Raw genomic sequence first — 25,413 nt, forward strand, 5'->3', positions numbered from 1 at the left:
AATTTATCTTTCAGCGCGACGATAATCTAAAGCACAAGGCTAAAGCTAAACTGCAGTGGCTTAAGAATAAGAATGTCCTTGAGTGTTCAAGTCAAAGTCCCATCCTGACTCCTATTGAGAATCTGTAGAAGGTCTTGAGCCTCATCTGTAAGTGAGCTCCAAGCAACCCGAGAGAATTGGAGAAAATCAGTCAAAGAAATGTATAGCAGTGTGCGCTACACTGGAAGAGACATACCTAAAAACACTTGAGACTGTATTTGCTGCCAAATGTGGTTCCACCAAATGTTGAGTTCACAGATCTGAATACTTACAGTGGAAAAGTCTACACACCCTTATTGAAACTGCAGGTTTTTGTGATGTAAAGCCAGAAATCAAGATAAATCATGTGAGACATTTTTCCATCTTTGATGTGACCTTGCAACCAACAAAATTCAAGAGGAAAAACAAATAAAATTGAAATTAAAAAACCTACAACACCCTGGTTGCATTAGTGTGTACACCCCCCCTGTCAACTAATACTTTGTGGAAGCACCTCTTGTATTTATTACAGCAGTAAGTCTGTGTGAATAAGCCTCTATCAGCTTTGCACACCTGGACTTTGCAATTTTATCCCACTCTTCCTTCCCAGGGGATCTCCTGTACACAGCCCACTGTGTGTAATCAATTTATTTCAGCTTTTTTATCTTTAGTTTTTGCTGGCCATTTTATGTGACTTAATTACCCTTAGAAGTCTTCAGTCTGACCATTCAGATTCTGAATGGTCTAAAATACTTAGTTTAAAAATTAATGTAGGCATCATTATAAAGTTTTACAAAATGGGGCGTCATAGGAAATGGCTGAATACGTTTGCAAGACACTCTACAGTCCAATACTGCAGAATTAAAATCAAGGGAGGTTATGTAACAACTGCATTATGAACTGGTACTACAATATTGTATACAATTTCGGTCACTGCATTCTTGAAAAGATATTGTGTGTTCGTTTAGAGAAGAGGAACCTGACACATTTTGGGGCTGTAGGAAATGTCCTACACTCACAGGCTAAAAGAAAAAAAAATTTAGCCCTGAACAGAGGAGCCTACAGTATGAAGGGACCCGAAACAGGTATTCGAGATCCAATAAAGTATAATAAAAGCATTCAAAATCCTCAAAAGGTACTGACAAAGTCGGCCCAGGAGATTTCTTCAGAACGAACCGTGAAACATGACCCAGAGGGCACAAGATGGAAATTGTCTGGAAGTACATTTAAAACCGACAACAGGAGCCATTCATTACCCAAAGGATTGTGTGAGTATAGATCAAGCTACCCAGCCATGTTGTTGAAGCCAATATCCTGGCTTCTTTCCAGAAATGGTTGGAAGAGATCCTTGGATCAATTAACTACCAGCTACTAAAAGTGCCTCTTCTTCGTAAGCTCTCCCATCTTCTTAGCTGCACCCCAAAACACAGACCACAAAGTTGAGCATACCCCAACACAGCAATATCTGGGAGCAGGGCCATGTGTCACGCAGGGCCTGACAGAGAAGCTCGATAAGAAGACCCTGCATACCGTAGGGACTGTGGGGAAAACTAGACAAGCTATCCAGCCATGTGTTTGAAGCCAAGAGACTTCAAAAAATGGCTGGATGGGAACCTCAGATTAATGAACTACCAAGTGAGTGAAATGGGCCAAACGGCCTCCTTGCATTTGTAAGCCTCCTTGTGCTCTTCTGAGGATAATGTAAATCAAATTTTTAGTTTTCAGCAGTCTTCATCAAAATGCATGTAAATGTTGCAGCTGTACCATTACTAATGTAAACAGCAATGTGAGCTGAAAGGTACCAAGTAAAAGGCGTCTCCTGGCTGACACCTCTACAGGCACCCCCTCACTGAGCAGTCAGGACAGAGGCTGTGATGCCTTCTGTCAGCTGAGGTCTGAGCAGCGAGGCTGTCAACTGTTCCAACCAGAAACGCTCACCTGCAGGTCTTTAACATCCTCCACCAGAGCACGATGTGATTCGAAAGGCACATACGATAAATTAACATGTGAACCGATACACTGGTAATAACAGCCACCTTCCTGAAAACATTAAGCAGTGCAGGTTTATCTGGGCTTCCTTTACCTGCATTTTGACTAAATATTTTTGTTCTTATTTTCCTGCAAAAGAATATCAGCCGTAAGGTTCAATACCCAAATCCAGTCACGATCTGGATACCACTAAGTGACGCAGGAAACAATAAGACGACTCGAGTTCAAATTCAGCCCGATCCTCCCAAGTCATCTCTTATACATGTGTGCACACCAGAAGTCTCCCTGCCTTCAAGATCCCCCACATCTAGATTCCTGCGCTGCTGCGATGACTCAAGCCATGAACAGAAGAGAAAGATTTTTCGAATCCAATACACTCACCGCGTGCCATCTGCTTTCCAGCTGACTTTGTAAGCATTCTGCTCCAGCAGGCACAAGTTCTTCCTGTCCATGGACACAGGCTGGGCCCCTGGAAAACCTGACCTAGACGACACAAATCGGGATCCGGTCAGCACAGCGTCGCTAAAGAAAAACCTTCACAAGGCTAACCTCACATTCTTGGCCAATATAAGACAGAACACGAGCGGTGCGATTTTTGACCAAATATCAGCAATACTACTCAGAGTCTTGGACTGAAACTTAATTTCATACACTAGAACCCACTGACCCTTTGAAGGCCTTATTTTTCTCCTCGGGATGAAATATTGTGACCCGCATACATATATAGACAGAGAGCTGCATTATTTTTCTATCCATTGTAGCTACTGCAAAATACCGTTTTTTTTTCCCGAGACACTTTTAAAGGACAAAGGATTGTAAAAATAGTTCTATTTAAGAGTGATTTGAAGAACATCAAAGAGCGGTACAATAGCTTGCATATAATACACAAGAAAAGCAACAGAAAAATATGGGGGGGGGGGGGGGGGGGAGCACAGCATATTCACTGTGCGGAACCAAGACAGAAAGAAAAATACAAATCAAAAGCTTTAGTGACAAGGGTTTTGAAAAGGGTTTTGCACAGTGCTGCAATCAGGACTGCCCCATTGCCTACTCCAATCAACCTCTTCTCCAGCACTGCAAGGAGGTCAGGACCAGCACATACTCACATCAAGAGCCGGGCCATATTCATGCAATACATCCCCAAAATAATCTGTAGCTAGACCACTCAGCTCATTATATCAGCATCAGGAGACCCTCAGGCTGTTTGAACTTTACTGGAAGCCAGTGCAATTTACGGAGGATGGGAGTTATGTGCTGATGCAGAATACTTTTAGTGAGAACCTACTGTAAGCTACAGAAGTCCAGACCTACCAGAGGCAATTTAATATCTCAGAGTACATCCCAGTAAGTAAGGCATTACAACAGTTGAATTGTAATGAAATAAAGGCTTGTTTCTGTAGTTAAACATGACATAGGCAGAGCAACTGAGCAATGTTAAGCAGGTAGGAGAAAGATACTTATGTGACTTTCCTAACACGGTCCCCAAATGACAACACAGGATTAGAAGTACCGCCAAGGTTTCTAATTTCTATCAAAGGGTTGACTTTAGCACCATCATCCAGAACTTTATGAAGTTAATGATAGGAGTCTATGAGCCTGAAAAAACACAACCTCAGACTGGCGACAGCTCAGCCTAAAGTAGTGCTGCATTAAAGTCCTGCGCTTATCTTCCTGAGAGAGACTACAGCTGTATGCAAATAAATCAGAGTGCTGTGATCACAGCAGCGGAACTCAAGACCATGATGGGAAATGTTTTGACCAAGGAGCAACATGTAAATACTAAAATCTAAATGTCTCAGACCCCCAAGAAAGTGGGACAAGATTAAACTTTAAAAAAAGCCCATTTTGTATGAGCCTTGTAGATAATACAATCAATCTGGTTCACAGTAGCCAAATCAGAGATAAACTAATTAAAAGGAAGGAGCAGTACCACCCCACAAAATAGGGGTATAGACACTATACTGTAAAAAGGCGCCGTCCTTTGGATAAGACATAAAACTGAGGTCCTGACTCTCTGTGGTCATTACAAATCCCAGGGCGTTTCTCCAAGAGTCGAGGTGTTAAACCAGGAATTATCATCATTATTATTATTATAGTTACTATAAAATTTCCCAGCATTTGTGCAGAGCACTGCGATTGACAGTATCAGAAGCTGTACCTAAGTCCAGAATGGTAAGAATATTAAGTGATTCCAAACCAGAAGCCATCAGCAAATCATTAACAACCTTAACAAGGACTATTGCGATATTCTTGTCTAAACTGCTGCTAAAAAGGTTCCAAGACCTCATTAGATGCAAGATGGGGTTTTAATTGAGCTCGCACTGCCTGCTCCAGAATTTTCATTTTCTCAGAGAAACTGGAAGCAGATCAGATGCTTGTTAAGTACTTGGGGGTCCTGGCCCCATTCTTTTTTTTAATATAGGTGTGATAGCAAAAGAATTTAAACCTAAAGGGACAAGACCAGAGTTCAGTGACTTTCTCGTGGGGTTATTAACAGAAGGCCAAAGAGATGAGAAGGTGGCTTTGAGCTGGGGTGTAGGAAACGTGTTCAAGAAGGAGCAGCAGGTCTCATTTCAGTGACCAGCCTGCATGGTTTAGTTACAGAGGCAGCATCACCAGCAGTAAAATGACATTGTGAACCCATGAAAGCCGGCAAGGGAGTGGTCATCATGTTTGCGTCCACAACTGGTTGTGTTATGAATCTCTTTGTTGAAGAATTGCGTGAACGTGTTGCACTGTTCAGAACATGGAGGAAAAGCAGACTTATCAGGTGGATCAGGTGTTTTATGGATATCTGAAGAGAGGACTGTGTGGGACTGCAGTGGCCCTTCTCAGTAAGACGAGGAGGAGGACCTGGCTGTCTCAAGGGCATCTCCATAGGCCTGCAGATGTTGTTCATAAGATAGATGAACATCCAGCCCCGACTGCTTCCACAGTCACTCAATACAATGCGTGCTTCACAGAGTATAGTTCATTTGTGAACCAGGGGAAAATGAACGAAGGAAATGAAGATTTTTCACAGGAGCTAGGCTATCAGTAACGTGTGTTAGGATTTTTAAATGTTTCAGGGTCAAGCACATACAGAAGCATCCTTATCTAAACTTGTCAACAGCATTTTCACCACTAGCACTGACAATTATGTTTGGATAGTTTCAAGCCAGTTCCAAAACAATTACTGTAGTTTAAAAGCCTAGAATAGACGGAGCAAACCTGTACTAATCTGGAGAGAAACTGCAAAGCCAGCATAATGTCCAAAGGCAGACAGACTTTCATTAATAAGTGGGAAGCTGCACTTTAGATCCTGTGGATAACCATGACTCCTTATTTCAATGACTGTGTTTTTTAATTTCAACACAGTTCAACATTATTAGGTTGCAATGAGAAATATTTAGATAGGTAGATATAAAGAATAACAACAGCTAAAGCAAATCTATTCCATTAAAACCACTGACTGCTGACAAACTGTCAATCTTAATCAATTCAAAAGTGTCTTCTCTTAATTGAGAGAGCACTGCTGGCAATCAGCTCAGATCTTCGCAGCAGCACCCACCATAACTGGCGTTTAACATTTTTTTCCTTAGCTCATCCAGATATGCATCCAAGCAATTTAATAAGAAAATGAAAACATTCAACAACAGACATAAAACATTCAACAAAAACAGAAGAGTTCTAAACTTCTAAACTAAAAATCTAAACTTACTTCTCCCATTCGCAGAAATCCTGACATTTCCTCTGTATTTGCCCAAGTTTTGGCTGAGTTGTAACTTGTGTGACGCCTTTAACTTGAACTTCTTCTAAGAACACAGCGCCCTGAAAAACAAACACTTGTACATGTTGCGTGATGCAGGCAAACATTTATTTGTGCTTTACTTCAGGGAGCTTGTATGAAAAGCAGAAGTATCATATCAAGAGATTCAACATGAATATTAAAAAACAAATGATTGATTTGGGGATGATAAAATCATTATAAAATTACATAAACGCAGATAAGCAACAGGTATGAACATTAAGAACAAACAATATTATAATGCAATATTAAACAAACCCAAACAAACAATAGAAGACAGTGTGGATGTATATCAGGGAAGATAATCACTGCAACACAAGGCTCTGAAGCCCACTGGATAAACAGCAAGTCATCCTATACAACGATCTTCTACCCAACTTCATTTTAACAGTCAATTCTTAGGCTTTTGAATTGGTAAAATGATCATCAGGGCAAATCCAAAGAAAAGGAATTTTTGAGAATTACTTTTATTAAATGTGATAAGAGACAGTGTAAAAAGGTTCAATTAAACACGGTGGAAATGACTATTTGAATAAGGGGTTATTATGGAGAGCTTGATCTTAAAGACTCTGTAGGGATATCTGAGGTACTTCATGGTAAGTACAAAGATTTGACACAGATTTCACCAAGTGAGATTAGGAATTTCTGGGTTTTCCCCTCAGGATAACAAACTCTGCAAACAGTAATCTGGACACGTAAGTACTTCAAGGCATGGAGTAAAAGATCGTGCCATATAAACACTGTTTGAACACTTTATTTCTATAGTAAAGGACACAAAGAAAGGCTTGGTGCAGGGTGAGGCAGCTATAATCAAAAGCAAGCCAGAAAATCTAGCCATTAAAATGGCAGAAGAAAAGGATTTGTGTTCATTTTGTTTCAGGTAAAGCAGCCAAGATACTGGTATTCAAGGCACAAATAGGCCCAACACTGCCCTCTTTTGGTCACTCATTAAAATGGAGAAGACCAGGGTCTGACTACTATAAAACAGGTTTTATTCCTAAAAGTGCCCTTTCCCTGAATACGTGCAACTGTACCTTTGAAAGAAATACATAAATAAAATATTGTGTGTAAATGTATCTTTCTCCAGTGGGTAAACAGAGTTTATCGCCATACGTGCGAAAAACGATCATCCTGATTATAATTATCGGACCCACAAGACGACACTTAACCACAAGACCACGTTAAAAAAAAGACAATGTTACGGTAAGAGGTCATTAAACAGCTCCCAGCTGCCACATCATGGAGTCGCTGTCCACACCCCCACTCATAAACTCACCAATTTTAGGCGCTCCTTCTTCTTCTTGCCTGGTAAGGACCCCGAGGAGCTGGGGCCAGAGTCCGGGCCGATGAGGTTGCCGCCGCCGCCGTCGTCGTCGTCGTCCACGTCCTCCTCCTCTTCCTCGAAGCACCAGTCAGGGAGGGCGGGAGCGGGAGGCGCGTCTTCGACGTCGCCATAGCGATGAAACAGCTCCTTCAGGTAGTCCGCCTTATAAATGCCTGGAGGCCTGGCTTGAGCGAAAACAGCCACAGCCGCTTCGATGCTGAGGACCAGAGGCAGGAAAGGGACACTCAGCGGGGAAAAGACCAGCCCTTCCGCAGCTTCCCACAGCTCGCCAGCCTCTCCCTCCAATCACATTTCTCTGTTCTCTACCAGAAAGCAGTCTCTTTCTGAAGAGTCAAGAAATACAATTGCGATTTTCTTCTGGAAACAGTTTCAAGATCGGCAGATAAACAAAAATAAAAGCTAAGCTACCAATGCGTCATAAATTGCTTGCGATGCCGTTCATTTATTAACCTAAACAATCACTTCAACCCGTTTCGCATTTGAACCAACTGACAAGGCCCAGAGGTTCACGGATTTTAGGTGGAAAAGGGTGAGCTACTTCTTCTCCAAAATCGGGAGCCGAAATATTCCCGAAGCGCATTTCATCCAAGGCTTATAACGCAGCCTTGCCTACAACAGTGTGCTCAGAAGAAAACATCTATAGCACGACATGTTCCTAAGCCTCTGACATGCAGCACGGCCTCCAGAAAACTCTTCTCTCACCAAGCAGAACGCACAACGATTCCAATGACCTTTCCAAACTGATTTTTCACCACTTAAAATGCATTAGCCGTCATCACTTTGCTCCCCGTCAATGCTAAAATATTTATAAGTCGCTCAGCTGGGAAGAGTTTGCAGGCCCCTGTTCTGCAAGGAATTACCAAAAGCATGAACACTGACATTGCCCCGCGTCCAAGATGCCACACTACAGCAGCACAGACTTGACACTGCCTCTCTGCTTCCACAGCAGGGAGGACACTAACGGGGCTCTGTGACTGATCGAGGGGCATCCTCAGATCAGGGTTTGAATCAAGAGTCATAAGCTCGTCGTCTCGCCTCTGCGTGATCGCCAGGACCAGTTTGTGAAAGACGCTCTGAAATGAGCCAGGAGATGAAGGAGCCACTAAGAGGGCGGGTGACTGAATTCACTTGACCGTACCTCCAGTCCATCTTTTCTATCAGATAGGCACAGATGAGAAAGCCTGTTCGATTGAAGCCGTGTGTGCAGTGGACACCTGGGGAAGAAATAAAAGAGAATAAATGTGCTGTGATATTCAACACAAACCATGAACTGCTGAGCACAACATCAAAAGTTCCGAAAAATGTAATTCAAAGAGCACGGTACTATTCAGGGGTGTACAAAAAAGTGGCTCAGCCTTCTTTAATTCCTGTACCTTGCTGCATACAGTGCCTAGAGAACATCTACACACCCCTTATAAAATAACACATTTTGTGGCCTAACAACTAGAAAACAAAACACATTCAATTAGAATTATTTTGACCTCTAAATAAAAATAATAATAATATTTCAAATTAAAACAAATTCTGATTTGATGTGTCTTGATTTCAGGCTCTTAGGCCACTAAATGTGTTACCTCACTGCATAATTTCATTTTACTGCTCTTGGTGCTACCAAGACACTCATACTACAGGTATATAGCACAAGTCAATGAACACGGATGGAAGTAAGAGACAAAAAGCACATCAAATTGACTTTGCAAAGCCAAGGGTAAAAGTAAATAATACATTTTAAATTGTAGTGAAAGGGTACGTCTTTAAATGAGATTGGTATACGTTGATATTCGCAGTGTCTCTAATGGATTTGAGCAGTATGTTCCACAGTTGTGCCTCTGCTCCCAAAAGCATAAATCACCCATTCTGTGGAGACTGGCTTTCAGCAGAGTAAGAAGCCTTGAATCAGTTATCTCCGATTATGACTATACTGATGCAATAAATCTTGAAAAAATCTGGAGCTATACCATTCAGCACCTTAAAAGGCAGGAGAGCCTTGAAGTCCATTATAAATTTTAGAGGACAGGTAATCTGCACAGGGCAGGTACACAAACTGTAGGAACATGATGAAGCCTAGAAGAACTTTAATTAATAATAATTGCTTACACTTATATAGTGCTTTTCTGGAAACTCAACTCAAAGCGCTTTACAGGTAATGGGGACTCCCCTCCACCACCACCACCAGTGTGCAGCCCCACCTGGATGATGCGACGGCCATAGTGCGCCAGAACGCTCACCACACACCAGCTCTCAGTGGGGAGGAGAGCAGAGTAATGAAGCCAGTTCAGAGATGGGGATTATTAGGAGGCCATGATTGGTAAGGGCCAATGGGAAATTTGGCCAGGACGCCGTAACTTTAGAAGATACTTCTGTAAGTCAGGAAACACATGTGTTTAATCTAAATGAAATCTAGGAATAGATTAAAGCTTCAGCATTTATGTTTGAAAGGATGTTAATTTCGTGTTAAGTATTAAAGATACCCATGCGTCTTGTCCCACGTGCTTCAAATGGCAACTCAGGATCAAAAGTAATATGAAAACGTCTAACTGCCATCAAGAGAACGAGTTCAGCACTGCCGATATTGGGAGACCACGAACACAAAATTCTGTTATGTCACAAATAAAATGATACCTTTCACGGAAGAAGTCCTAATGCATCCATTTCTTTATGCCGGACAGATACGCATGAAGCTCAGACATCAGTACAACATTTGAATTGGTCTGCAAGCCAGATTGCAAGTCTGTTGTTAGTATCACCCAAAAAGCAGTGAACCTCAAATCCACAATGGCACATAATCTGACCGTTAACCAACTAGGGAACATAGGCTCAAATCAATGGTCCCTAGGTAATATCCCATGCAATCCAGAAACAGGAGACGGTTATCAGCCATTCACAAATCATTAACTTAAAACAGCCCTTCTTAAGGACCTGAACTGCTCACACTGGTACTCATTTCTTTTTTGTGTTTTTCTTCTTTCAGTGTGGAGTTTCCACCTTCCCTCTTGATTCCTCCCACCTCCAAAGACACGCAGGCTAGGCTTGATTGGCGATTCCACGTTTATCCCTTCATCCACGGAACAGCGACAGTCTGGGAGCCTGTCTCTGCCAAGGGCAGTCATGCGCTCTCAGTCCGCCTTGTCTGTCTTTTTGGAACAGGCTCCCTGTAGCCACATCCTTCACCGGGACACAAGGCTTCATGCACATACAGTAGATGGATAACGATTCTCCATCCTTTCAACACATAAGCTAGAGACGTGTCTGAGAGCTTAATCTTAATCAAGTCCCTTCCGATGGCACGTCATCTTTTTAAAGGGATCAGACTATTCCGTTCAAAATTTCTAGCAAAAAAATTCAATTTTTGCACTACCTTTTGACAGTTTTGTAAAGAAACATGAAGATATAAACAACTGAACAGGTATCCAAATGAGTCTAGGTAGAGACTGAGCCCCACAGAGCGAATTAAGAAATAAAACTGAGGTATGAGTGTGCTGAAGTCACTGCATACGTATCAGAGACTGGCAAACAACATGGAGTTTGAGATAAGAGTATATATGTGATAAAATGTTGGTTTCATGAAGAGTAAATTGAAAACTGGAAGCCTTTTCCAGGTGTTCATCAAAAAAATTAGAAATTTCTATTACCCAAAATCACAGGTTCTTATGCAAGGAATTCTTATTAGTTTTACTTCAGATCTACTGAAAAACTGAAGACAAATATCCTCATTGTACCTTTAGCAGCATAATCATTTAAACACATCACGGTTCTTTAGAACAGAACCTTAATTATAGCATTTCATTTTCCCTGCTCATAGAATGAATTGGCTTTTTTTCGCCACAACCTCCGTCTCACCAAGACACTTTCAGATTCCCTAAACTAGCTGCAGTCACTGCGTCAAACTTAACAGCAGACATGCACGCTGAGCTGAACATCATAACCCAGCGTTTGTAGCCGAAATATCTTGGCTATGCAATAAAGTGAAGACACATACACCATCATGGAAACACCTTTGTTCCTTATGAAGGACAGACTGTATGATTTGGGTGAAGAATTACAACTGCAGTTTTCCTTCTGATTGGGTTTCAGTCTCAGACCCCAGAATCAAGAACTGTAAAAAAAAATGACACCATTAGCCTTCTATCTCATTAACCCTAAAGCAATGCAAAATCTGAGAACCTTAATTTGAGGTTCATTCCAACAAAAGGGGGATCTGCATTTTTTACTTCCCCAGACAAAAAAACACCCAAGAGACTACCTTGAGAGAATCAGTCTGCCCTGTTAAAAAATCGCATATATTCATGTATTTTCCTCAAGGCACAGCAGGCCTGCAACTCGCAACACAGAGAGGAAGGCCTTCTGATAAGAGAGTCTCTCCTGGGAGGCCTGTCTGTCAGGAGGTGATGGAAAATCACGCACCACACTAGTTATATTTCCTGCAAGAGCTTCTCAAAGACACTGCCAAAGCAACAACCCCCAGCTCTGTATGGGGCGTCTGGCACCATGATGGCAAGGACATGGTGAAGAGAACGCGAAGGTTCTCTTGAACAATGCGATTGGATTGCAGTCATAAGCAAAGCTGAACAAGCAAATTTGATTAGGCGCCATGTAAAAGAAGGGTGATCTACTCAGCGGGTCCTCAAACTCCATCCAGATCACACTTTGGGTGGTCACTGCAGCTGCTTGTTTTAGTGACAAGAAGGGTTTCCCATTTAAAAAAGCCAGTGCTGAAATGGGAAAGACAATGTATGGTCTGACAAGGCAAAAAGTGCCAGCCTACCAATACAGTGGTTTCATTAAGTCCCTATTAAAACACATCCGAATGTTGGTATCCATTCCTTGATTTCTGGAACCTAACACGGATAGGCTCAAGGTATATCTAAAAAGATGGTTAGAATGTTAATTTTGTAGGCATTATACCCTCTGCAGAAATCATTATTTGAAATGGAGGATCACATGAGCAACACATTACCATATACACCACAGATTGTACTGCTCTTGATTTAGGCTCATGTCTTAGTTACTAAACCGGAGGCTTTGTACAACCACACGCTTTTCCCCAGCAGGTTCAGCAAGAGAAAGAACTACAGCTTTTAGCCTCGTATATTTTTTGTTGTCCTTTGTACTTGAGGTAAATTCGGTCTCAGTTAATCATTTCAAGATGCTCCCCAAAAAAAAAATTATAACCGCACTAGAAATCTTGACCCCGCCTATTGTGAAAAGCAGGGAGGGAGCCGCCTGGAAAGACGACAGGCAGTTTTCTCCACTTTCGCCTTCGCGCCGTTGACGGATGACACGTTCCCCCGCCACGCTGTCTCTTCGCTGCTCAAACCCACAGGAGAGAAGTGTCAGGAACAAGACAGCCAATGAAGGATCCTGGGCTCTTCCGGGCCCGCCTCTCGAGTTGCCTCTTGATTAAGTCAACAGCTGCTCTCTCTCGAGGAGGGAGAGACACCAATTAACTAGTGATCACACTCGCAGCGTCACGCTGCCTCAACCCGAGCACATCAATAATAAGATAGTAACAGCTGCACAGTACTCCTGAATTATCCATTCAGGAGCCGATTAAGCATGTGCTGTCATGTCATTTTTACACTCATCTTAGTGTCTGCGTACTCCCAAGAGACATCACTGCGCAAAGTGCAATTCTTTTGTGCACTTTCCAAATTTGCTCCAGAAATGTGTTAGCTCTAATAAGAATGAGAAGAGGCCCTTCTGCCCATCTGGTGATGAGTTAAACCTGACTTTAAACAAAATTCTTTCCTTTTAAACCTGAGCTAGAAGACCGCTTAGAAAACTAAAGACAAATCAAATTGAAGCCACGCACGTTTCTGGTCAAGGAATACAGCTGTGCACTAGAGCAAATGAACAAGGAGACCGAAAGACATCGGTGAAACAGTGTTTGTTGTGTCTCGGCAGAATACACTACAGTTTGCAACACACTGGCTCCCCCAAGTGTACGAAACATTTACTAGCTGACATGTTCTTTTACAAGACCTGACCCCTCTTCCTGGCAGAATGCCACAAAAATGAAATAAAAATGATGCTATTCAAAAAATAAAGCATGCAAATTATTTTTTTATGATCACTTAGAATTCCTATCGTGTTAATATTCAAAGTTATTAGGGGGAGATTAATTTACTGGAAATTGCCTGGTACTGATTCTGACATTTGAAAGGGAGAGACACAAATGAGAAGAGGTGTTTTGCCTTCAGGAAAAAGTGCATCACTCCCAGACTCCTGTCATATTGCACTTGCTGGAGGCTATTAACCTCTGCCTTAACTGTTTTAATTTCCACAGGCAATGACCCTTAATGAGATTAGGCAGTCTGTGACATATGCATTCCATCTCCTAATTGCTAATGCAATTGTTCTGGAGATGCATGGCTGAAGCTGAAGGTACGGGGTCAAATCAGCCTGTCTGCAACCAGTGCAGCAGAGATCACCACTGATTATGAGCAAGTCAGAGCAGCAGAAAGACTAGCCATCCATAACATTAAGTGGTTTTAACTACATCGAGGCAATGCATCATTTTTTGCTTAATTACAAATAACTATTTACATCTGACATTGAAGACAGTCCCTGGAAACAAAGGAATATTGTTTAAGATTGTGTAATGGCTGTTTGTTGTGAACTGGAAACATTTGGGCACCAGTATTAGAGTCAATCATGACATCAACAGAAAAAAAGGGATATTATGCAACATACACATTACATATTGATAACTGTTCTTTGAAAATGAGACCCTATCCAATACAGTCATGCAACAATGCCATTGGTTGCGAGGGAAATGACCAGAATGTGCTACACTGCTTCAATGACTACATCAGTACAGGCAATGAAACCATTTTCGAGTTTTGAAATGTGGGTTACGCTATGGCTCTTGGGAAAGAAATCACACATGACTACACGATGAATGTCAGAGTTCAAGCTTGTGAAAGATGTTCAGTCTCTCTGCAAACAGTACATGGTGAACCGGGGTTTATTCCTGGCCTCCAACACTATACATGCCTTCATACCTATTAGTTCAGTAGGATTCTTTTCCATGAAGTGCTCACACAGCCTGATGAACATTTCTGTGTGTTCTGCCGTAGGACACTCTCCATGCCTAAAGGGGGAGAAAAGGAATGAGAAAAAGAGAACAAGCTCCACTGGTTTCAATGCAGTGTGAACCATCTCTGAAGAGCTTTCTGAAATCTATTCATAACCTGCACTCGGCCACCTAAACCAGTTGGTCTGAACTTTTACAGCAGCTGCATTCCTTTGGGTCTCAAAATCTGTTCTCGCAGCCCTGATCAAAATCCTTCAAGAAGGACAGTTCTTTAAAACTTAAGATATACCATTACTATAGAGTGCAAGGGACAAAATTAGACATCGATCTATATTGGCTGTAATTTACACAAGGATGTTTAAATTGAGTGCTGTGAAAAATCATTATATAATCATTATACAGTGGTCCTAGAAAGCTTGTGAACCCTTCAGAATTTTCTAAATTTCTGCAAAAATATGACATAAAATGTGATCAGATCTTCATCTAAGTCATAAAAATAGATAGAGAACCCAATAAAACAAAACACACAAAAGTATATACTTTTTCATTCATTTATTGATCAAAATGATCCAACATTAAATGTCTTTGTCAGAAAAAGTATGTGAACCTGTGCTTTCAGTAACTGGTGTGACCCCCTTGAGCAGCAATGACTTCAACCAAATGTTTAGGGTAACTGTTGATCAATTCCAGCTTGGAGGAATTTTGGCCCATTCCTCCTTATAGAACTGCTTCAACTCAGTGATGTTGGTGGGCTTTCTTGCACAAACTCCCCGCTTCAGGTCCTGCCACAACATTTCTATTGGATTAAGGTCTGGACTTCGACTCGGCCATTCCAAAACGCAAAATTTCTTCTGCTTCAACCATTCTTTGGTAGACTGACTTGTGTGTTTAGGATCATTGTCTTGCTGCAGGACCCACCTTCTGTTGAGCTTCAGGTCACTGACAGATACCCTGACATTCTCCTGTAGAATCTGCTGGTACAGTCCAGAATCCATAGTTCTGTCAATGATGGCAAGCCGCCCTGGTCCCGTGGCAGAAAAACAGCCCCAAACCATGATACTGCCACCACCGTCTTTCACATTTTAGGTCACATTTATGCAGTAATTAAGACAATTCTTAATTTTCACAAACGTACTAGCACCACTATACCAGATATAGACTATAATCTGCTGAATGACATGATTCAAGCAGGAAACCTATAGGTTTGAGCTGTGTCAGGGACAAAGTGTTGTGAAAAATGCTAGTTTAGAACTGTGGTGTATGCAAAACATTAAATACCAAAATATCCATGATCATTATGGTTTTAAGATGCAGTGTCCCTTTGCTTGGCTTCAACAGTGCTAAAACACAATCATAATTCAAAATACAAACAGAGCTGGGTTTTATTCCTAAACAAATACAAATTTGAAGGCTGATAAAATGTCTTTATAAGCCCAATTTCTCAATAAAACAAAAAAGTCTTAGATGATAAGATCAATGACTTGAAATAGGCAAAGCACAGTTTTGCAGTTGTATCCAACACACCATGTTACATAATGTTTGTTAAATTCACAAAAGAGGCAAATGGAACTACTCTTACCATACTGCAAAAGCCTGAAACAGCCAGATATTATACATCTTAGGCTCTTTCAACACCTGCACAATACATTTGGAGTTGATGACACTGTTTCCTGATGCTCTGCTAAGAGGTTTTAACAGCAATTAATTGTCTCCGCTTGCATTTTACTAATGTCAACTTTTCCAAAGCTTTCTGACAAACAGAAAATGTCATGATGTACTCCTTTAATTCAGAAACCCCACCAGTTTTAGCACTAGATGCACAAGTTAACACCTCTGGCTAACAGGTAAACCTGTCTTGCATTGTCACAGATGTGTTCGGACAAGGTTTTGTAGACAAACAGAGAATTACTCACATACCCCCATAGCTGTCAAATGATCTTACTTGACAGAAATCCTGCGTGTTCTGGTTATGCCACAAAAAGCACCATTTTGCCTACCTGAACTTACATCACCTTAACCGGGATGAACTCAATCCAGTTTCATTGGAAAAAAAATTATAATAGCAACATAAAAACCTACAGCAAAAATGATAATGCAATTCATGACTATGTATTTTAGATTTTGGGTACTGAAACTGACAAAGCCAACCCAGCAGATGTCTTCACAACGAACAGGGAAACATGAACCAGAGTGCACCTTAAAATCGAGAACAGGAGGCACTTCACTCAACGAGTCGTGGAAGTATCGAACAAGCCGCCCAGTCATGCTGCTGAAGTCAATACCCTGTCTTTCCCCAAGAGGCAGCTGGATGAGTTCTTCAATACTGAAATTAGTTCATTGACCCGAAGAAAATTACCTTGCTCTAGTTGCTTGCAACCCAAGTTTGCATCAATAGTTATCTATTCCTGATGCTCTCAAAAAGCATTCATTATTTTGAATAAATCCATTCATCTAAATTCTGTGTTTTTAACTATAAATCCTAATCTTTTATTTACATTTTTATTGCTTCTCCATATTGTCTAGAAGATATCTGTACTTTATGGTTTTGTTATCCACATGCAATACTCATTAGTATAATGTAACACTAATGTATGCAATACTAACTACCAAATGGCAGAGAAGCCAAATGGAAATCCTTCTCGTTTGGATCCTGTCTTATATGATGTGTTCACAATCCAGCCTTTCACCAGGCTGCTCAATCCTATCACTGAGCAGAATCCAGAGCCACAAGACACTTACCCTTTGCAAGCAAGCTTCACATACTTAATGCCTTCCTTCTCAATTTCATTCCGGTCGTAAAATCTGGATGTATTCGTTAAATCAATGAGCAACCCCATTTTGACCTAAAAAGAAGAAAAGGCTTTAGTCTATTATTTGTTTCTGCTGTAATATATATATATATGTCTTTTTTTGCCATTGTTTGTTGGTGTTAAGAACTTCAATTATTAGATGTACTGTAGCCCACAGTGTGGAAGAACACTGTCAACAGAACATATTAGATTTGCTAGCTTACAATAACATCAGATGCCTGTTGTCTTTACATTCAAACAAACGTAATGTAAACAAAGGCTTAAGATACCCACTGAGTGGTGGTAATTCAATGCAGAACAGATTTCAGATAATGTGGGCTAAATCCCAAATCATGTGATATGGGCAGTTAAGAGCTCAGAGGATCACCGTGATACTAGTCTAAGATGAAATATAATGATAAAGGAGGAGCCAGGAGGTTTCAGAAGTATTCTAGAGCTGCTACAGAGGCGAAGCAGTGATTCACATGCTCTGGGCTGAGCAACCAAAATCATGAGATAAGATCACTTTATGGGCCATATACAATTTCTTGCATTAGGAATTTGTCTTTGCGCATACCCCAGCTTGCTCTCCATGAGACACACAGACAGGGAGAGAAGCTTGGGGTCAGACTGCAGGGTCAGCCATTTATACGGCACCCCTGGAGCAGTTGGGGATAAGGGCCCTGCTCAGGGGCCCAGCGGAGTTGGACTCCTCTGCCAGCCGTGGGATTTGAACCGGCAACCTTCCAGCCACAGGCGCAGATCCTCAGCCACAGTGCCACCACCAACCACACCCCCATCATGCCAGAGCACGTGAGCCCAGCACCTAACTACAGCCAGTACACCGGCACTCGGTCTGCTACAGCTTACCTTAAGACTCTTTAAATAGTTTGACAGCATGCTGGGGTGGAACCTGTTCTCTTCCTGGACCAAGTCATCGTATTTTGGCCCTAACATTGTCTTCATGGGCAGGAATTTACCTGGGGGGGGGGACAGAAAAAGAACATAAAATATGGACTGGATCACAGAATTTTTCTTCAGCATCTTTTCTGGGTGCCACAACCAGACATTACTTTTCATAAGCAGTAGTAAAGGAACATGTGTCACATTATTTAACATCTCAGATACCTTAAAAGCTTTGCAGTTCACAGTGTGAATACGGACAATTCTTAGTATGGTATGTGTCACATCGAATGGGAACTTTAGAAGTTAACTAAACAAAAGCACTGAACAACAAGAACGTCTGCCTCAAGACATACGAAAGAATATAAACAGGAAGAAAGGCCCAACTAGCTCATTTGGAAGTTCAGAAAATAAATGACACTAAACAAAATTTAAACCATCCGATTCTTAAAAGCGCCCCGAGTCTTAAGAGCTGACGGGGAAACTTTCCCCAAATACCCACAGCTCTTTGCTTTAATAAACGTTTCCTAATCTTCGCCTTAAAAAAAAAAAGCTGTGAGTCTGCGGCCTCGTTACGCCTCTGCGTTTACACCTTAGGGTCCCGTACACTTGAATCAAACTCCTCTCAACGGCTTTGTGCCAGACCCACGGCTCTCCAGCTGTGCAGGTTACAGACATCCTGCCAGTGGTACAAGTTAGCTCCTTCATTTTAAACAAAGAGTGTGTTTAGGACATGCTTCTCAAGGCAGTTATGTTATAAATACACAAGTCTAAAAGTACCTCTTTTTTTTCTTTTTTTTTTTACATTTACCGTACCCAAGGTGTTTCTGACACCATCTAGCAGCTGTCTGATTATGGGGTCAGTTCGACTGACACAAACATCACCACAGATGAGGTTTCTCGCCAACGTAAAAGACCAGGCAGCTCCACCGTTCTGAAGTCTGCATTTTCACCCTAAAATAGCGGGATCTGCGGTTTCAAGGCGAAACGAACACGGAAAGGTCGAGGGCAAAAATTCCAACCAAAATGGAAAAAGAGGCGAGATCACGGAGAGCGGGAGAAAACCATGACACAACAGACGCCCGGGGAACCTGGTGAAAATTCAGACGCCATCAACATGCAGGCCGAGCGCTGGCGAAACGCCCGAGGAGACCTCGCGCAGCCCCATATCGACCTTCCTGCAACGGGCCGGAAGAGCAAGGATCCTGGCGATCCAGCACGCGGATTTCCCGCGAGTGGGGTTAGAAAGTGAACGCGCTGTTGTGAGCTCCCAACAAAACACCGCAGGAAACCTCCACTCGTTTGGAATCGTCTTCGCACGTGGCACGGTGCTACAAAGAAAGCACTGTTGATTTCTTCCAGAGACGGCTGAGCCAGTTACCAGAAACCAATGACCAGCTCCAAGAGCTTAGAACTCTTAGGAGAGTTTCAGGAAGGGTTTTAGGAGTTAGAGTTTTAGGAGCGCCCTGCAACATAAGCTCTAGGTTGGCTCTGACTGGTAGTGCTCCGGCAATCGGGAAAACTCTTGTCCTGCCAGCAGATTTGGCCATTCTTAGAGACAAAAAGAACATTGTAGCTCCATCCAACAGTAAAAGGAATAGGACAAATCTAAGACGTGGCTTTTCAAACTGAAACCGTCGTAAGCAGTAAATGCTTTTCTTTACAATTAGAGGACAGGTAGGGGTGGCAGGGGCATGCCACAGTTAGCACTGTTGCCTCTCCGTTTGTGTGTTTGTGTGTTGGTCCTCCCACAGTCCAAAACATCCTGGTAGGTTAACTAGCTTCTGGGAAGACTGGCCCTGGTGGGAGTGTGCGAGTCCGGGGTGTGTCCTGCCTTGCTGAGCTGGGCTCCCCTGTGACCCTGAAGTGGATAAAGGGGTTGAAGAACGGGTGGGTGGATAGACTAGAGAAACTGTCTGTGACTGGCGTATGACTGGGAAAACAGCAGGTGCTGGTGATTTACTGGTTTTTAGCTGCGCTGGCAGCTGCAGAACCACAGTGTTAGTTTTCTTAAAACTACCCAAAACAGAGCTTGTTTCATGGGACATCTACTGTACAGTAAAAGGTTTCTGTGTAAAGTATTCATTTTGCATGTTTACTATATCTTTGTTGTCTTCTATAACTATTCCCATACTATTATCAAATAACTATTTATTCCTACTTTCACAGTTCTTGTTTTACACCTGGAAAAAATATTTTGCATTATTCTTTGCTTCTACAATTCAATATTCTTCTTTGCCTGCTTCTTCACAATTTTAATATCTTTTTCAGCTGCACCCAAACCTTGGTTTACTCTTTCTTTATGTCTGAAGCTGGACTCTTTTATGCGATTGACTTTTTAATACATCTGTTAACTCATTTGGGCAATAACGTCCTTGGACCTCATTGTTTTAGAGACGAATTCTTTTTGAGACATTAACATTGTGTTTCTGAAGCACAAATATCCCCTTTGTCATATAAATTTGCACCCTGTTCACGGTCTATGATGTCTCGTTACTAAGCAATCTGATTTCCTAATATTAGAAAACTACGTTTTGACCCATACAGTAGTGTTCAAACGTATACATCAAAAATGCTATATTTAGGTCACAATTACCATGTGGCTCTATCACATCTGTGCATTAAGCTGTATTCTAATTGCCTGGTAAATAAAATTTAAAAAAATAGGTGAATAAACTTATCTGTCCTATTTGGTGCTTTCACAAACAAGGTTAAGAAGCAAGTGTTAACTATTGCAAGAGTATTGGTGTCAAAATCTGTCTTTCTCTTCATAATATTCATAATATGCAAGAAATTTTGACATTGATGTAGCATCACCTTTCAGTAAGCAGTTTCTTTATATAAGCTGATGCAGGAATGAATGCAAAAGAGTTAAACTGAATAATTGTGAAGGCTGTGTCCTTGGTTGAACAGTGAGTTTTCTCTCTGAGGCACTGCATTTGCAAGCACAGATGTATCTCGTTGTGCCTTATGATAAGGTTGCTAAATTACATGTTTTCTGCAGCAGCAGAACTTTTAAACTACTCTGTAACAGTGCCGTTTTTTCCCAGTAAACACCCTTGGGAATTAATACGTTAGCATGCAGAAAGCATGCATTTGTGTAACTCTGTATGGAGTGGCTGGCCAGTCCAGGGACTAGATGAGCTACAAAAGAATTTAGATGGAGTTTCTCTGTCTGTCCTGTTGGGACAGTGCTGTGCTGTTTGCTCGCTAAAACTTATGAAGGCCCCTGAAATTAATTTTATAGTTACTGGTGCATTGTCTGCTTTTCTTGGGGACAAGGGGATTTTCTGCCTATCACTTTCAGAATCTCATGATCAGTCAATTCTTGTGTCTTTGCTTGAACTAGATAGAATTGAGTTATGTTTGTTTGAATTAGTCTGTCCTAACTTGAATTTATTTGGCTGATGCTTTACAACACGTGGAGTACCTGGCCCAAGAGTACAACAGCAGGGTCCAACCTGGGATTTGAACCCACAACCTTCAAGTTATGAGCCCAGAACCCTGACCTCCGGTCCACAGTGCTGCCCACAGCTCCTTCCTAAACACCTCATGAGACAATAACACGGCCATAAAAAAGAAAAAAAAAACACATAACAAAATGTCACATAAATGTAGCAGAACTGCTGTTGCTGTGCTGCATCAGCAGAAAGTCTATTAACTGTGGCTTCCAGCATTTTCATGAGATATCTCTCTAACTGGAATTCTGCTCTTAGCTTTCAGTTGAAGCTCTGTCTCAATGTGAACCATTACAAATTAACTACATGCCTGTCATGCCATCTGCAATTCAGATATTTAGCCTCCCATGGTCATCTACAATTCTGTGTGCTACCTGCAAGGTTAATGTGCACGTATACGTGTGATTGTGCTCTGTCTGTCTTTTCATTTCAATTTGTATTTATTTTTCAGCACTGCATGTGTTGAATATCTGCTCCATCAGCGTTCTCTTGTACCAAAAGCAAATTCCACCAGCTACTGTTGTTTGGCAATCAAAAATAAAGAAAGTAAGCAAGGGGTGTCCGTTCTGGTCGAATGTCTGTTAAATCAGCGGTTCTCAAACTATGGTACGCGTACCACTTGTGGTACACCGACCCGGTGGTGCGCCATATGACCCTGGAACTTTATTGTGTGCGCTGAAAAATTGGGACGGGTTTTCATATTTTCTACTTTAATAAAATTAGTTTGTGTCGAATACGCAGCCTACGTACTACAATACAGCTAATACTTGAGTGGACACAACAGCTACTATGTAATTCTACACCATTGTATAGGAATGCGTGCTACGAACGTAAGTGACCAATTGTATGTAAAAAAAGTTATCTCCAGCAAATAGGGAGGTAGGAGAATGTGCGTGATTTTGGAACAATGCTAATGTTGTGAGCACAGGAAAGCATAGAAATGCGTACTACGAATGCTGGCAATCTTGTGAGCACAGGAAAGCGTGATAGATAACAGAAAAATATTTAAGAGCCGTCCTAGGTTAATTTGAGAAAAATACACAGAGCGTCTCTGTGTTTCACTCCAATGCGCATGAAATAAAAACTTTTTAACTTCTGAGACGGACTCCTGTACAGAAATGGGGAAAAATGCAAGCTGGTGGATTGCTAAAGCAGGTAAGCCCCACACTACTTGTGAAGAACTTTGTTTACAGTTGGCAAAAGAGCTGACACATACAGTATTATGTCTGGAGAAAAAGCTGCTAAACAGCTCAACCTGCTGCCCCCTCTGAAAGACACAGTCACTCACAGAATTATTGATATGGCGGATGATGTCAAAAGTGTCAAAATTGGCCAATTTGCTCATTTACGTTAGATACGAGTTTGAGGGTACGTCCCATGAGGACTTTCTGTTCTGTAAGCAACTACCAACAGGAACTACAGGAGAGCACATATTTCAGCTTCTGAATGAATTTATCGAAGAGAATGGCATCGACTGGATAAAATGCGTCAAGAGTTTGTACAGACGGTGCTAGAGCAATGACAAGCCAACACAGCGGTGTAGTTGCACGAATTAGAGAGGTTGCTCCAGATATTAAGTGGATACACTTAAAATCTGTTGTGAATTGTATCAAGGCTCGACCAATGAATTCACATCTGCTTTTCTCAACTAAACAGGCTCAACCCTCTCACTGAAATTTTTATTGTTTATTTTTAATTGTTGTTGTTCCTGTTGTCATTCTGTAAAGCACTTTGAGAAGCCACCTTTAAAGGTGCTATATCAAATAAAGTTTATTATTAGAATATTTATTATATGTGTATGTGAGTGTGTGTGCGCACGCGCGCTCATGTTGGTCATTGAGATTTTCTGGGGTTCTTATGAGAAGATGACTTGTAGGTGGTACTTCGAAGTTTGGATTGATCACGGGTGGTACTTGGTCCAAAAAGTTTGATAACCACTGTGTTAAATCACACACAAAAAAAACAATATTATATGGGAAAATATAAACTACTATATATATATGCTTTCTGGATCTTTCGACTTATTTTAACAATTGCACTCAAGAGTGTCAATGGGATCTGTTCACATGCCTTTTTGTATAAAATAAAAACTATTTAATGTATCGGAAATATCCTGTATAAAATTCACTAAAGCGCACGAAAAGCAAACAGCACCCATCATAATCGACCTACCCCTATAAAGCACCATTGATATTCCTGAATTTCAAAGCTATGCAGTTCTTATATTTTACCTTGTGTTATTTGTGCTTTTTTTACATATTGTTTGCATCATTCCTGCCAGCTTCCTCCAGACTCTGCTCTGTCTCCTCCATGGCCTGGCAGCAGAGGGACACAGCAAGATCTGGGGTGGTCACCCGTGTGTGGTTGTGTGCCCCCACCACCTGTAGTCACCCAGTTACCTTTCTCCCACTGCTCTGAATCAGCCTGCAATCCTGCCACCAGCCCACACACTATCTCCCCACAGGAGTCGATCACAACGCTGAATTCAAGTTAAAGGTGTTAATGGTCTAAAAAACTGTAACGCACCTGCAAGACCAAAATTCAAATCTGCGATCGATCACTAAGGTGCAAAAAAGAAACCGCCGTCTTGGCAAGTCATAAAATTGAAGCAGGCGTAGGAATATCCACACTGAAAACTGACATACTGGTCAACTTAAAATCTCTCACTTGAGCATAGAAGAGAGAAGAGTCTAATAAGGTCTGAAAAAAAATAAATACCGCCAAACTCAGACTGGAACCGAGGAACCCCTAGACACATGACAGAATGACCTTCTTAACCAAAAGAGTGAGACATTGGTGAAGCTTTTTTTTTTTTACAAACAAGTCCCTACAAATGGAGGGGGGAAAAAAAACAAAGAATAACATGAACTATAGGTCATTCTGAGAGACGGGTCTCAATGCACGAAAGCAAAATGTTTTCGGAGAATCGAATCGTAAAAGGTTTTGTTTTTTTTAGGACCGTGCGACTACGTTTGTTTTGTGTGGGGATCTCGTCACAAGCTAAGGAAATACAACTGACAGCACAGCACAGCCTCTCGGTCTATAAAACACAGTTTAACAGCGTGCACAGGTTACAAGGGGCACCACAGAGCCGGCTGGGAGCTGCTCGGGGGCTTGGCCGACCCGGTGACCTGCAGCTGTTGGGATGCGCGATGAAATCGCCGAAATGTCACCGTTTTCTCGCCATCCCTCCAAAACGCGAACTTCATCGGAAAAACACTCAACCGCTCCGGTGCACAGCCGGAGACGTACAGCTGGACGTTACACGCAGTACAACACAAAATACTACACCGTCCCCTTTCTTTCTGAAAGGGGCCACCCAGTGAAATGCGCTGACAAACCGAGCAGCGAAAATGTCAGAAGGTGCCGCAGGTACTCACCTGCCACAGGTTGCCCCCTTCTCGGGCAATTCCGCCATCTCGGCGGGACCCCGCCGTGCGACATCGTGTCTCCGAGACCGGGAGAAAGGCTCCCCGGCAGGACCTCGCCACGGACCTCGCAGGAAGGACAGGTCGGTCAGGCCCGCATCTACGAGAGAGTCCCCAGGAGATCAGCCCTCCGCGGCGGGCTGCTGCACTCCCGTGCTCCGCGGCTCTTGGGCCTAAAGGCTGATGTTGAAAATACTTCAGCAAGTCTGGGAGGCGTCCAGGATGCAGAGGTGACCCGCTACGCTCGGACGGTCCTGCCTCCCCGGGATCTGAGCTCCGAGAAGTTTAGTCTCCCGAATAACGGGAAAAAACTTCTAGTTTTCCCCAGAATCAAACGCAGCGTCCATGAATGAACTACAATCAAATCCTCCACATTTCCCCCAGAGTGCTCCGCACTTCCTATACAAATACCTGCAGTGACCGAGAAGCAGCGCTAGATGGTACCTTCGGCTCGAAAAAGAGCTGTCGCTGTTTGGCACTTCACTGCTACACGTCGTGGTGGACTTGTGATATACAGCTTGGTCTAATATTTATAAAATATTTGCCAACTCTTGAAATTGAATTGTTTTTTTCTGCACTTATTATCACAGTACAGCACATTTAAGGTTTCTAAAGTGTTGTAACAGTTTTTTAAGCGATTCAAGTTTCATTTTAGCTGCG

General features: G+C 42.0%; 1 protein-coding gene across 1 annotated transcript in view; it reads right to left on the minus strand.

Moving 5' to 3' along the window:
* The window catches only part of rngtt (RNA guanylyltransferase and 5'-phosphatase), a 171,053-nt gene extending 145,884 nt beyond the window's left edge, over window positions 1–25,169 (minus strand). The window contains exons 1-8 of the mRNA XM_088904819.1: window positions 24,706–25,169; window positions 17,835–17,944; window positions 16,915–17,018; window positions 14,144–14,232; window positions 8,278–8,353; window positions 7,071–7,335; window positions 5,708–5,817; window positions 2,389–2,490 (exon numbers count right to left, since the gene is read on the minus strand). Coding sequence (XP_088760945.1) covers window positions 2,389–2,490; window positions 5,708–5,817; window positions 7,071–7,335; window positions 8,278–8,353; window positions 14,144–14,232; window positions 16,915–17,018; window positions 17,835–17,944; window positions 24,706–24,769 — 920 coding nt within the window. The 5' untranslated portion in view covers window positions 24,770–25,169. The remainder of the gene's footprint in view (window positions 1–2,388; window positions 2,491–5,707; window positions 5,818–7,070; window positions 7,336–8,277; window positions 8,354–14,143; window positions 14,233–16,914; window positions 17,019–17,834; window positions 17,945–24,705) is intronic.
* Between the last annotated feature and the right edge of the window lie 244 nt (window positions 25,170–25,413).

The sequence above is a fragment of the Atractosteus spatula genome, chromosome 2 (assembly GCF_055471065.1).
Source record: "Atractosteus spatula isolate fAtrSpa1 chromosome 2, fAtrSpa1.hap1, whole genome shotgun sequence".
In the NCBI taxonomy this organism is placed as follows: Eukaryota; Metazoa; Chordata; class Actinopteri; order Semionotiformes; family Lepisosteidae; genus Atractosteus; species Atractosteus spatula.